This window comes from Echiichthys vipera (genome assembly GCF_963691815.1).
Source record: "Echiichthys vipera genome assembly, chromosome: 21".
Taxonomy (NCBI): domain Eukaryota; kingdom Metazoa; phylum Chordata; class Actinopteri; order Perciformes; family Trachinidae; genus Echiichthys; species Echiichthys vipera.
This window is the reverse complement of record NC_139846.1, coordinates 10417314-10431733: the sequence shown is the minus strand read 5'-3', so window position 1 is coordinate 10431733 and position 14420 is coordinate 10417314. Positions and strand designations below refer to the sequence as shown.

The following is a 14420-nucleotide window of genomic DNA, read 5'->3' as shown; positions in this document are numbered from 1 at the left end:
AGATTACAAACATTAATTACAGTACAGAGATTATAAAGGTGCATGCATTGTCAAGGATTACTTGATTACACTTTTGATTATGTCTATAATATATATTCAATTCATTCATTCATTCATTCATTCATTCATCCATTCATTCATTCATTCATTCATTCATTCATCTTCAACCGCTTATCCCGGGGTCGGGGTCGCGGGGGGGCTGGAGCCGATCCCAGCTGACATCGGGCGTGAGGCGGGGTCCACCCTGGACAGGACGCCAGTCTATCACAGGGCACATAGAGACGAACAGAGACAGACAACCATTCACACCTAAGGGACATTTTTCTTTTAGAGTCATCAATTCACCTAACATGTGCATGTCTTTGGATTGTGGGAGGAAACCGGAGAACCCGGGGAAAACCCACGCAGACACGGGGAGAACAATTCAATTCAATTTTATTTAAAGTGTATAACAAAAGTTATCTCAGGACACTTTACAGAGTAGGTATAGACCACACTCTATGACTTATTTATGATTTACATAGACCCAACAACTCCCCCGAAGAGTACGGTATATATATATATATTTTTTTTTTTTTCTGTGCCATTGAGGTACAGTCACTCTCCTCCAAGGGAGTCTTGGCCAAGACAGGCGGCAAAAAGAATTTCACAATACACAAAAGACAGGACAAAGGCCACACACGATCACAAATCTCACACTACACACACTTGAACGCAAGACATTACACTTAATATGACAAATAACAAGCCTCCATGTGGCCTTCCAAAACGTACACAAAAGAGTGCATACACATGTGTGCTAACCACTATTTCATTTAAAGTTGATTTGATAAAAGTTGATTCAAAGTTATATTTACACAGGAAATTGTCAATTGTCAACAATTGCTTAATGCAATAATCACATTATTTATAGATACTGCTAGTTGACAGTGCCTGTCCCTAGAGTGACTTTTAGAAAACAGACAAAACCATGTTCACATATACAGTAAAGTCTAATTGTGGTAAAATGTTGGGCTACAAACAACAAAATGACTTACCGACAAACACGCAAGCACACACGCAAGCACACACGCAGACACACACACACACACACACACACACACACACACACCCACACACACACACACACACACACACACACACACACACACACACATATATTTATAGGTAAGTGGATGTGTCACAGGATGAGCGCTTTCCAGAGGGGACCAGCTCAACGTTATGACCGCAGCAGAGGGACATCTCTCTTATTGGCAAGTGTGGTTGATATTATACAAACACACACATCATGATTTCATATGGCTGCAATACATTTACCACTGCAAATTTCAATTGCTATATTAATATCTATCCATGGGGAAATTACAATCATGAACATAGATACAACAGAAATGTGTGGTATTATAGATTTGAAAGGACCATAACGTTGTATTGCTTATTTTCAACAATAAGCCTAAAAGAACGAACAAAAAGCAATGTAGTGTTAAAACTCTGACAAAAGTCAATAATATAATATCTAATAGTTCATTTTTTTTTCACTTATTTCCACACAACACCTTTTCTTTTTTTATTAAAATCAACTTTAACTTGTTTTTACTGATGAAAAACTGAAGGAATAAGTGTTCCTCTATGGGTTAGGAACACATTAAACCATTTAAAAATCAATATAATTATTTGAAAGAAAAAAAACAAAACATGATCACAAAGCTGAAAACAAATTGTTTTTTATAAACTCATTAAAACAAATAATGAAAGTTAAATTTACAAAAAAAAATCATGAGAAGATGTTGTTTACGTCATGCTTTTAACAGTTGTTTACAGCAAAAACAATGCAGTGTTAAAGCTCGGAGAAAATGAAATAGATGAGAAAATAAATTAACTTTTTTTCCTTTTTCTCTCACACGTCTTATTTGCATCATACAAACACATTTAATTTCTCTTTAATGCCTTCTCAGCCCTTCACACACACACACACACACACACACACACACACACACACGCACGCACGCACGCACGCACGCACGCACGCACGCACGCACGCAAGCACGCACGCACACACACACACACACACACACACACACACACACACACACACACCCTTACAAATTAGATATAAAAAGCCATTCTCTGTCAACACTTGACTCATGAGACTGTAACCTCAATAAAACTCTTTAAACAACATGTCAACACCGGCAGGCGCTATAAAAAGCTAACAGGGCTAAAATTAGAACGAGTCATATGTTCTTCTTTAGTGACATAAAGCTCTCTCTCTCTCGCACATAAAGCTGTTGAACCGTATGAATCTAAGTCAGCTGCTGTTTGCAGACCCATCCGACCAAACGGGAACACATTTCATATACGGTGCCAGTATTATTGATGAGTTACTGTAAGGATCCATTTAAAAATGAAATGACTGTGTATGGAGTTTACATTTATCTGATCGTTTATCAGTTACAGTACATAATCCCCACGTTATACAAACACAATACATCCGTTATAATGAGAGAGTGTTCAGAAAAGCAACAAACATTTTTCAGCAGGTGATTAAAATGCTTCTATAAATTACTGCCCAGTTTTATTACAGTCATATTCCACTAGGATTCTTCTAGGAAGCCACTCATACGGTGCGGTGAGTCAAGCATTACCGGATCAATATTCTTATCCGCTTCATGTTCTCAGCTCTGTACACATCAATTAGATGATGGAGAAGTGATGTCCTGGCAACATTAGTGCAAATATTGATTAAAAACCTGATTAAAAAATTGTCAAAACCAGTTGTGTAATCAGCATTTACTGGACAGATTCAACAAAGGACAGTCCTGGTTGTATAATGATTGCCTGGTCTGGTCATTAAAGAGCCCACGAGGGAAAAGGTGACACATGCACAGGCCTTTTTTTCCCAGTAATGTCCATTATTTTCCATGTACAAGTGGCCGCTGTCACATAAATTGGCATTGAACATGTTATGTCTCCGAGGAGATGAGGAGTTTAAATATCCTCTTACTGCAATAAAAGAGAGTTCTTATATTTCCCTCTCCAGACTCCCACTCTAGATCAAAACATGGTGGTTGCATTATGTATTTTTTCGAGACCTTGACACTCAAAACATTTATGAATATAACTGGTGTGTCTTTTTTTTCCTTACTTTGAGTTGACCGGGCGAACTCATTCAGAACGGTGTAAAGCTGTTTCACAACCAATGTTTCCCAAAAAGGCAAATCGTTTTTAGAAGCAGGAGAGCGAAATCTGTGTGATTTACCCCAACGCAGTGTGAAAGCAGCTTTTGACCCAATTTATGAACATAGATGCAAGATTTTCCTCATCCTTTCCTTTGACTTACTTTGTTCAGCTGCAATTGCACTGGTAAACAAGCTGTAGTTGCACAAAACCGCATAGGTCAATTTGTAGCATGTATCTTATTTTTTATTTGCTACCTCATTATTTTATTCTCATTTTACTGAAATGTTTTTTTATTTATTTTATTTACATTCTAACCGATTTTAGACACACCATCTGGTGCACCTGACACATGATCAGTGATGTAACCTAGGATCGTATAGGATCGTATGATTTCAACAATCATACCCAGGCGACCCAGCCGGGTTGATCAAGTCCCAGCTTGTGTCCAGGTAGCGCTATTGCCCTACATGCCACGCCTCTCCCCTCCTGATCCACAGCCCCCTTGATGCCACTTCTGCAGCATCAGTGGCCAACTTGATGGCCCTTCGCTGGCTGGCCCCAGTGATGCCATCATTCTGTAGGCCCTGCAGAGGGATTGGCCCACAAACCCTCGACATCCCACTTCGATAGGTTGCCACCCATTGGTCCGGCAATCCTCCACAAGCTGAGAGTACTTCGCCCTCTTCCTTTCATTGGCCTCCTCGATATGGTCCTCCCAAGATACTGTGAGCTCCAAGAGGATTACCTACTTGGGGGTTACTGAAGTGAGCACAATGTCTGGCCTTAATGTTGTTACCTATATATGTATGAAATTTGAAATTTGCTCTTGGCTTTGGTTTTCCTGTTTTTATACCTTTAATTATTTGCTTTTGTTTTATGGATTGCAGGACTTTGTCTTATGTCTTGTTTTTACAGTTCATATTGCGATGGGTGTTTCGACTCTGGACTGTGAAACTAGTTTACCCCTGGGTATCAATAAAGTAACCTGAACCTGTACCTAAAGAGCATTTTCTGATGTGTGAGATGATGATTTTGATATAATGGTTTGAATAGGCCTTTTTACGATATAGGTTTTCCATTCATGTACTATTGTACTTTATGATTTGTTAATTATCCTTTGTTTCTGGATGTTTTATCACCTTTTTTAGATAACCCACACTTGTCACCATAGAGCTTGATGTATAAATGTAGGTGTGGTTTTCATGGATCCATGGATTAAGTGTTTGGACATTTGACATTGAAATATTTAGACTTTATTAATCCATTTGAAAACTCCCATTTCCTGATCATCTTGTTCCTAGTTCCCACTTTCCTATTAAGTTATAACCTTCGAAGGCTAAAATACAGATATTTTGCTTTCTTCACACATTTGTTTTGAATTGATACAGTTAGGTCTTTATGTATATGTCCTACCAAGATAAACCTGTATCTTGTATAATATTTCATTCTGTCTACCTGGAGGTCTGAGACATTAAAAACCTTGATGAACTACAGTGCACTTTCCTCTCATAACCACTTGGGTGCAGTGCTCTCTCAGAGTAAAGACTCCACTTCTGTAGACTTTCTCCCAGATTTGATCCCCTCTTCATCTTAAGAATTCAAAAGTGTTTCTTTGCACGAAGTAAACCGTTGCGTGACGTCAGGGCCAGACGAGGATCGACCGGTCTGAATCACCCACTAAAGATTCAACACATGATCCTGATACATGGTCCAGTGTGGACACAGCTGACTGCTAATGAACAGTGTCCAACAAGGGCAGCCCTGAGGGCCTGCAACTGAGAAAAAGTAGGTAAATAATACAAAGTAACGAAGTCATTAAATGCAACTTTATCCTCCTACAGTAATATATTACATTAGAAAATAAAAAATATCTGTTTATCAGAGTCTTGTTGGGGCCCCTCGTCTTGTTGCAGATGTCTGTGAGGTGTTAGCAGAAGATGACTCCATTTAAATAAACATTTAAGGCCAGAGGAGCTGAAAATATCCAGTTTTACAAAGAAATATTAAAATAAAGTCCTAAAAACGGTTGCAGCTTTAAGCAGGAGGTTAATGTTGAGAATTCAAACAAAAACTATACAATCTAAATGATCTCGGCTTAGATTCATCAAAACTACGTGGTTTAGAAAAAGATCGTGATTTAGGTTAACATCATGGACTGTATAAATAATGGACGTAGCATACCTGTCAGCAACTCCTCCTCATTTCCTCTTACCAAAAAGGGCATTTATGTGATGTTGGGGGGAGGGAAATACGTCCATCTGGCTGAGGTATACCTCTGAGGAGAAGTGAGGGTCAGAGGCTAGCTGTCACTCAAGAGACCACGCCCCTAATTATTCATTAACCTCCAATAAAATAAAAACTAGCCTGATACAAACAATTCACTCCTCTCAGTGTTGTCATGGAAATATGACCTAAACATACAGACTAGAATGTTTTTTTGTACCACGCCTTAAACAGGTTTAATGATGCTGTGGAAACAGCCTGTTTAACATGGGGCTCAATGAGAAACTGCTCTATTGTGCAAACTACTCCTAGTGGACACTCAGAGAACTGCAATTTTTGGCACTTCCTTATTGGATCAACCAGGAAGTCGCTGTGGTGGGGGCTTGGTCAAAATAAGTATGTCTGTTATGTAAGTATGTATGTTTCACCTTCACACCAGATGGGACATGAATGGGCCACCCTGACCCTAAACATAGTTGGGGGCTTGTCCTTCTACATCACCTGACGCTGTGAGCATGCAACATTGACGTGGATGTTTTTGTATTGGAGTCAGTTGAAAGCCTCATAAGTCTCATACAGATGCAAAAGGTTGTTTTACATCAACTTTTCTGTGGTTTGCAGCAACGTACGATGCCAACATTTGTTTCTGGTGACTGGTCTCAAGACCCCTCAGATTTATCTTTTGGAGGGGCCCAATCCCTATGTTGGGAACTATTGGACTAAACTACCTAACTGTATATAAAATAATTATTAGTATTCACAATCTAACATGTGATAATACATCAATGACAGCAGTTATTGTCCTGCAGAACAAGTCTTTTACGTTGAATACATTTTACTGATGATGATAATAGTAAAATACTTAGATATTATTTCTCATGGAGCATATTTGCATTGTTGTCTTGGTACTTTTACTGAAGTAAATGGTCGGAGTACTTTTCCACCATTGGATGAGGCCATTCATTGATGATTTAAATCATTTATGAAAATGGAAAGCCATGTGGTTCAAGAGACGACCGCATGACTCAGTGACAAGTTTCTGCTTCTATAACTGAGCTTGACAGAGGTGGAGAGGTGAAACAGGGAAGAAAAAAAAAAAAAGATTTCTATGAATCAGTCAGCTGTACCCCAGAGACATCTCTTTGGTGTCTGAGTTAGAGAAACTTTTTGTAGAAGAAAGATTGTCAGTCACATGTCAGCACTGGACAGCTCCACAAGACAAAAGCTAATGTTTAATGTATAAATAGGCATTTGTTGCCAGCACATGGACATCATGCATCATTAAATTTCTTGATAAACCAAACTGAATTTTGTCAGATAAACCGTATAATCACATTAATGTTTCCTTTGTGGGTGCTTCTTCCTACTCTAAATAATTCATATATGAACCCATTGGGTTATCTGGAAAATGCTTCATCATAAAGCTGAAATAAACCTCTTTTTGTCAAATCGGAGTGGATGTTTTTGAGATACGTGGTCAAAGCAACCCACCTTTCTCATAAATTATTGTTGTATTGTCGGTCCTGTCACTGTGTAAGTTGTTTATGTGTAGCTGTACTTGGCACTTAAAGCCTATGAAAAATTTCCTTCAGGACAATAAAGTTGATCTTATCTTCACAGGACAGTGACACTTGTTATATTACTGCAAAAGAGGAATACAGCAAGACGTCTAAAATAAGAAAAACAGAAGGTAAAAGTTCATTAATAAAAACCCTGAAACCAGAGCTCTGTATTATTATGAATTATCTGCTTCTGTAAGGGAGCCTGACCCCTGATCTAACAGAGGTAGAGAGGTAAAACATGGAAAACATAAATATACTTAAAATTTTAAAAGTCTGCTGCCTCAGGAACCTGCCTCTTTTTTAGGGAACTAGAAGAAAAACGGTCATAACGTCATATTTCAGCACTGGACAGCCCCACAAGGCAATAGCTAATAGTTAAATAGTTAAATATTTAAAAATTATACTAATCCCTTCTTAAATTGTGAAGTAAAGTCCTTTCAAAGTACTATTTCCGGGTCTTCAATGTTTGAACAGTTTTGAGTAAACAAAACAAAAAACAAAACAGAATTGTCATTTTACCACTTTCCTATCAATAAAGTTGTGTCTCACTGAAGAAAGAAGTGATTTTAAAAGGTTAACAGGTTCAGCCATTGTTGTTTGTTTTGTCCTAGGGAGCGCTTGGACTCGGAAAAAGTGTTTTGAAAAGGGCGTTATGTCAGACTCAAAGACAGGATACAGCAGCTTTTCATGACAGCCCACCAAGTTTGTTGATTTTTACACACGGTGTGGGGTTAAGGTTGTTCTACGAGATCAAATATGTCAGTAAATATGTGGCTACGTGGCTAAACAAGCTACAAACATCATCAAGATCAGTTGGAAAGTTACGCTTCAAAAATCATAAAAGTGTTGTTCATTTGTCAAGATTATCTTGCTGAACAAAATGGGAAAGTATCATAAACTTTTGTTCTCCACAGAGCTTATTTTCTTTTTGTCCAGGTAACCAGGGCGACGCTAACTTCTGGGACGGCCTACAAAAATTCGTCATCAATGAAGCCCTCTATAATAGCTAAGAGTTAAATAGGTAAAGGTTGAATATGGAGAATATGCAGAACACCGCCATCTAGTGTCTCAAGATCGTAGTCGCAAAAACAAAAAATAATTCAAGCAGTCGGGTTGCCAGGTTTGTTGCAGAGTGTATCAGCGATCAGCCTGCTCCATGTCAGTGATGAATCATAGAGGGTAACCACTAATTTCAACTAACCAAATAATTTTACAACAGTATTTAACGTTAGCCAGTCTTCAAAGTCTTTCTTTGAGTGGTGTGTAATTTATTAGCTAGCTCTCAACTCAAAATGATTCCTTGTTTCTGTAGCAACAACAGACAACCCTGGCAACCTGCAAAACCCCACGCTATTGGCTGATAAAATGGAAACAGAACGTGACAGGAAGTCATTGTCAAACCCGTCAAAAAAAATTTAAAATATGAATTCAGGCTAAATATATGTTTTATGGAAAAGCAATACTTTCCTTCTGTACCCCTCAGAACGCCCCGTGGGTGCATTATTTAAAAAAAGATAGAGCTTTTAATAAAGATTCTACATATTCAACCTTTAAATAAATAAATACCATACATTTCCATCAGCTTCTATTCAGAATAATGCATTACAAACTCGGATTTTAAATGTTAAATGTTAGAAAGATGAATAGTTCCTTTACTGATGAGCTGGTGTTGTTGTGGAGCTGAGTCTGACCTTTGACCCGGACAGAGGTCGAACATGTGAAAAAAGGACTAAATGTAAATAAACTTATCAATGAAGTCAGCCGCCTCAGAGACATCTCTTGGATGCCGCAGTGAGAGAAACTTTTTGTTTTCTTGTCAGTCGTGTTTCAGCACCGGACAGCTCCCTCCCATCCCATCAGGCCCCACGTGATCCTATTGGCGTGACGTCAAATCTTGACATTAATTCACATTTTAATTAACGACAGTGTTTGAATTCAGGATCCATTTTTTCATGACTTGGCTCGGGGTCTTTCATTGACGCGAAAGAAGGATGCACTCCAATGGGACGTGGGGTGGGGTAGGTGGGGGTCGATGACGCAGCCGCCCACCTCACCCTCTCCACCCCCCACCCCCATCTACGTGACAAGTGAAAAAGGCATGCCTTTCGGATTCATGAATAAAAAACCAAGGAGAGTTGAGTTCACAGGACGCAGGGAAGTTCTCCGCAGACGAATGTTTGGAGATCTCCATGACCGAGTACACGTAGAGGTCCCCGAGAACTGAGCTGCGGGCGCACGGAGGGTTGCACACTCAGAACGGGCACAAGGAGACCGAAGAGTCGCCCCACTGAGGGAATAGAGGAAGAGGAGAGGAAGGGAGAGAGAGAAGCTGAGATACAGATCCTATCTCACTCTCCCAGTTGAGGTCTTCAGCCGATCGCGACTCACAACTGGTAAGAGGAGGCACTCTTTCGAGGGGTTTTACGCAGCGTAAAAGTAGACAGCAAATGGAGAAAAGTCAGGTGCCGGCTGATTTTTGGCTTTTAAAAGCTCAAAGATGTGGCGTGAAAGTTAACAGGAAACAATATAAGCCACATCAAGGCATCAAATAATTGTTCTCATGAGTAGATACGTTTTGTTATACACCTTTCCACTCACTTGTTCGTGTCTTTTTCTTTTGCAGCAGGACAATGTCTAGTAAAGCGACTTTAGCCTTACTCATCTATGGGATCATAATGCATTACAGCGCCAACTGCTCACCTGTGGGGCTTAGCTTTCCAAGTGTTAGGTATGTACTCTTACTTACCATGTCACATTTCACATGTTGATCCCAGCGCATTGTTGCACTCAGCCGCAGGGTGCATGCTGAAGACCATATCTGCTTCACAGTTAGTGCTTTCTGTGGCTATAATATTGGATTTATGGTTAACATCATCTGACAGCCGATCCATAGAGCTGCTCACACAGCAATAATTGCGGAGAACCGTTCACCAGGGAGCGGTGGAAATGTGATTTAGACTACTGGGGCAGTGGGGTACAGTGTCTTACAGTGTCCCGCAGCCAGTATTGGATCAATTTATGCGATTAGACAATGAACAGGAAACCTTTCCTACATGATGAAGGCTTCTAAACAACTAAAGAAAAGAAACTGGTGGATGGTTTTATAGAAATACGATTCTACTTTAAATTGAAGACATACAAAGTCTCTAAATTAGTTCATAAAACATGTTTAATTCTGTATATTTACTGTGTACCGTCAGTCCTCAGAGTTACCGGAGCAGATTGTGAAAACGTGTCTAATCTTTTCAGACTTGACAGTGAGGTTTATGATGAGGATGGAAACTCCTTACCGTCCCTGGATTACGACAGAGACCAAATGGACGCGAGAAGCTCTCCGTCCGTCGCTGACGACATCTACTCTTTGTATTACCCACCTGAGAAAAGGTGACTATTTATCCCCATTTTACCCAAACTTCTTTTTGTTGTCTCGACGCTGGAGACCTCCATGTTGAACGTCCCATTGCCGTAGTCCTATTTCTGTCCTCGTTTTGTGTGAATCAATGTAACGCATCGTCGAAATGTTGTCAGTAACTTTCAATACAAATATTATTTCGAGCCATGCCTTCTCCGGATTAGCTTTGTTTTAACTGAATTCCACGGGGAACTTGGTCAAATCAAACCCTGCTTTCTTTAAAAAGGGATCCTCAAACTGCAAGAAAAGAAATGCGACTGCAAGAAAGAGCTGAAATTCCCCTGCAAATCGTCTTTATCGGAGTCTTAACGTCCACTTTTACTTAAAATAAATCGGCCTAAATGTCCGAAAATTGTCTCTCAAAAAGGCACGAGGGAAATCATCTAAAATACGCGCATAAATAGAGAGCATGAGGCCCAATATTACACCATAATTGACTTGTTAAGATATTTTCTTTTGCAGCGCAGCTACTTGAAAGTGTTGCCTCTCTTGCGCTGGGTGTGTTGTGATTTTACTGTGTGGCTATCTATCATCCCAGAACGGAAAGGCATGCAGACGGCATGTTTAATAAAGCCTACAGGAAAGCGCTGGGTCAGTTATCAGCCAGGAAATATCTGCATTCTCTGATGGCAAAACGTGTAGGGTAAGGACATCTTCTTGGTCGTCACCTCTTCTTTTGTGCTGTTTCCTGTCTCCTGTGCCTTTTTGTTTCTTTTGGACTGATCCTTGTTTTTGAAATGCTCATGATTCACGCTGTTATACGTAATGTATGTGTCCGTGGTGCCATTATCTCCCAGCATGCAGCTTAATCCTCTGAATCAGCCTTTATTGATGCTATAAGGGCGCTTGATTGATGAGGGAAGGGTCGTTTTCTGAGCTCACTGCTGCGTCGTTAGGGAAGAATTAACACACAGGTTTGGATTTATTTCCGTATGAATAATTTATAGGCTGGAGTCCCAGTGGCTCCTGAAGGGAAGGGAGGTGCAATCACTCAAGCATTATAACCAGGCCTATCACATCTTTCTGCAGGTCCAACACATGCCAGATTGTCCTGGGATGGGCTAAAAGTTAAACAAAGAGAGAACATCCCCCTAATTTAAGGACCATTTTGCAGAGAACCTTTATGCAAAATATTTGATAATCCAAGTGCATCCTCCCTGCTTTGTCTTGGAATAAACTAAATGATAAAAATCTCATAATTTCCCACTAAATGATCTAAATTAAGGACAGAGATTGTATCTTTGCACAGCTTTACTGCGTTTTTCTGAGTAAAAATCAGATTATTTCCCCTCTAAAATGATGTCACAAGGATCATTTCAGGCTCGGCACCTCAGCACCACATGCTGAACAATCAGGGGTGGGTCATGTGAATATAAATGCATCAGTGTGATGATAGTGAAACCTCTTGTCTCTCACACAGTGGGGGGAAAACGCTGGACGACAGCTCAGAGCCTCTGTCCAAGCGGCACTCAGACGGGATCTTCACAGACAGCTACAGCCGCTACCGAAAGCAAATGGCAGTCAAGAAATACCTGGCAGCAGTCCTTGGGAAAAGGTATAGACAGAGAATTAGAAACAAAGGACGCCGGCTGGCATATTTGTAGCATCCTCCCACCTCCCCTCCTGAAAAAAAATATCAAAAAACTTAAGTGTGTGCAGCCCCACATGAAGTCATTTTGAGATCTGAACAATCAGTGGATCGCTTTTGTGTTCTTAAACATGTATTTATGTACAAGTAAGCCATTAAAATGAATATTTTGATAATAATATTGCTTTTTATTTTGTACTTAAAGCACTTGAGGACACACATATCTACTTTGTGGACCAATTTTTGTTCATTCTAAAAAACAATAATAATAGCCTCTATTTATGTATTCATTGATTTATTTTTTTTAGACCTATTTATTGAGGGGAGACAATTGTTGACATGACGATATGCTCCAAACAGCCCTGTCTTTTAAACATTTAGTGCAGAGATATGATTGTGAGGGAAATAAATGGTTTAAAAGACAATCAATGTATTGAATGCTGCTTTTTGTAAAGTGACATTAAGAGTTTAGTTGTCTTTATTCACAACAGCCTTGAAGACATAGGTTTTCATCAAATCCTACAAGACATAGACTTTGATGCCCTCCCGGACGGGGATGAGTTTGAGGCTTTTTTGGGAGACTGGCTGAAACAGTTCTCTCCCGAATTTCCGGTGAGTTTCAGGCTCTTTCCTGAGGCCGTAATCCTCGCAGGGGCATCTCACGTCCCTCCCTTTTCTTCTCGCCTTTAAACCTCAATCACTCAACTCTTCTTCCGCCTCATTTGTGCTCCCGTCTCTCTTAGATGCTCACAGATATTTTTAAAACTTTAAATCCCACATAATCCCACAATGTGGAGAGCCTTTGCTCAGATATGTTATACCTGTTATACATCATTTGATTGGTACAAAAGTTACAGATGTATCCTCTTCACGGGTGCAAGGCTATTGGCTTAAAACACTTTGCCAGTTATCCATTTTTTAAAAATCAAAATGGGATTCTTGTCTTGAAAGAAAGCCCAAATCTGAGATGAGGACCAGAGTACATTTGAGGTTTTCCTTGTCCTTCTGCAGTGTTTACAGAGTGACACCTTTCACCTTTGACTCATGTAAATCGCCAATCTTGTGTTTCTATCAACTGGTTTCTGCTGAAGGTTTTCTCATGTCTCTCTGCCCATATAATAAGTATCACTTACATCTAAAGCACCATCAGGCAAATGAAAAAACATTAAAAAAAAAGAAGAAATGATACTTGTTACATGGTGACTTATCCATTGATTTGTTCTTTGTGAGAGACGTATGAAGCAGTGTTAACTTTTGTGTTTGAACCTACTGGGTCTCTTGTGCTTCCCTTTTCTGTCATGTGAACCAATGTAAAAAGAATAAATGACAGTAGATTGCATGATTAAAATAATTGCACTAGCCACCGCATCTGTGCAGACGACTCCTACTAGATGGTTTTGCTTGCTTTCTGACTACTGCAAACATACATACCTGTCATTCCTGGATGTTGTTTTGTGTTCTGTTCTCACATTTCCACACAAACTTGTATATTGAACTCTGTTCTCTTTGAAAGGATTATCTGAATGTACTTTACTGCTGGCAAGAACTTCTCAGTCTAATGTCATGCTTTTTATTTTAGGCTCTGTTACCAAGCTAAGTGATTATGTACCCAAGTGTTAAAGTGCATATGAAGAAAAAGCTGTGACTAAACATTTAAAGTGGCGCAGAGGCTGCCATCATTAAAATTAAAGAAGAAGAAGAAGGATGAGATGCAAGAAAACACAGTTAGGGAAAGTGAATAAAGGAAGCAAGGATGACCAAGAACATACTGATTTTGAAAAGTTGAGGGATCAAAGTTTGTAATATCTCCAAGATAAGCCTAAACAAATCATATCCCCCCACCCCGTCTGCACACTTATATTTGTGAGAGAGGAATACATATCTAGCAGAGAAAGCGAGTTGAGTTTTTCAAAAACAGCAGGATTAAAAAAAAGTTCTTCGATCTGTATTTGCTGTATCAATCTTTCTTTAATTTTGCATTCTCCTCTAGGCTTTGTGACGCAGGAAGCAGTTTGCGGCTGTGGTGCCTTGCATCGACTTTAAAAATCGCCATGAATCACAGATGGCTATTTAGTGGCCCTACAATGCTGCACATCATCAGCTTACATTTCAACCCTTTTGTTGTTGTTTTTTGTGTTGCTCAGACGTTTGATATAGGATGTTTAGAAGCATCCAGTTTTGGACGTCAAGTATTCTCGCTTGCACTGCTTTCTTTTGGCACTTTGTTTTTGGAGCACTAGACGTAGATTTTTGTGAAAATAGAGGGAAGGATCAGTTTTCCACTCTCCATGAAACATTATATGTATGATAATGAAAGCGCCAATAGCCTTACTAAAATGAAATAATCTTCAAAGATATATATATATATATATTTACTGTGTAGAAAGTGACTATTAGATTACTACTTTAAATGGCGATCTGCAAGGGTCAAGTCAATAAATGTTCAAAAAAAAAG

The 14420-nt window shown here is 39.5% G+C and overlaps 1 protein-coding gene across 2 annotated transcripts; it reads left to right on the top strand.

Moving 5' to 3' along the window:
* The first annotated feature begins 9118 nt into the window (after positions 1-9118).
* adcyap1a (adenylate cyclase activating polypeptide 1a) lies at positions 9119-14039 on the top strand. Of its 2 annotated transcripts, none has more exons than XR_014593695.1 (6): positions 9119-9358; positions 9589-9693; positions 10215-10349; positions 10916-11020; positions 11798-12577; positions 13956-14039. XR_014593695.1 is itself a non-coding variant. In XM_083936360.1 (6 exons), the coding sequence occupies exons 2-6, from the start codon at positions 9596-9598 to the stop codon at positions 12653-12655; spliced, it is 672 nt and encodes a 223-aa protein (XP_083792486.1). In that variant the 5' UTR covers positions 9119-9358; positions 9589-9595; the 3' UTR covers positions 12656-13083. The 2 variants fall into 2 exon arrangements, 1 of the variants encoding a protein (XP_083792486.1); XM_083936360.1 differs by lacking the exon at positions 13956-14039 and having other exon boundaries at positions 11798-11932; positions 12457-13083.
* Positions 14040-14420: the final 381 nt, after the last annotated feature.

Excerpts from the sequence above, each read along its gene's own strand:
- adcyap1a (XM_083936360.1), top strand. The coding sequence starts at position 9,596 with ATGTCTAGTAAAGCGACTTTAGCCTTACTCATCTATGGGATCATAATG. Across the intron at positions 9,694-10,214 it reads CTTAGCTTTCCAAGTGTTAG|ACTTGACAGTGAGGTTTATG; the intron begins GTATGTACTCTT and ends TAATCTTTTCAG. Across the intron at positions 10,350-10,915 it reads TATTACCCACCTGAGAAAAG|AACGGAAAGGCATGCAGACG; the intron begins GTGACTATTTAT and ends CTATCATCCCAG.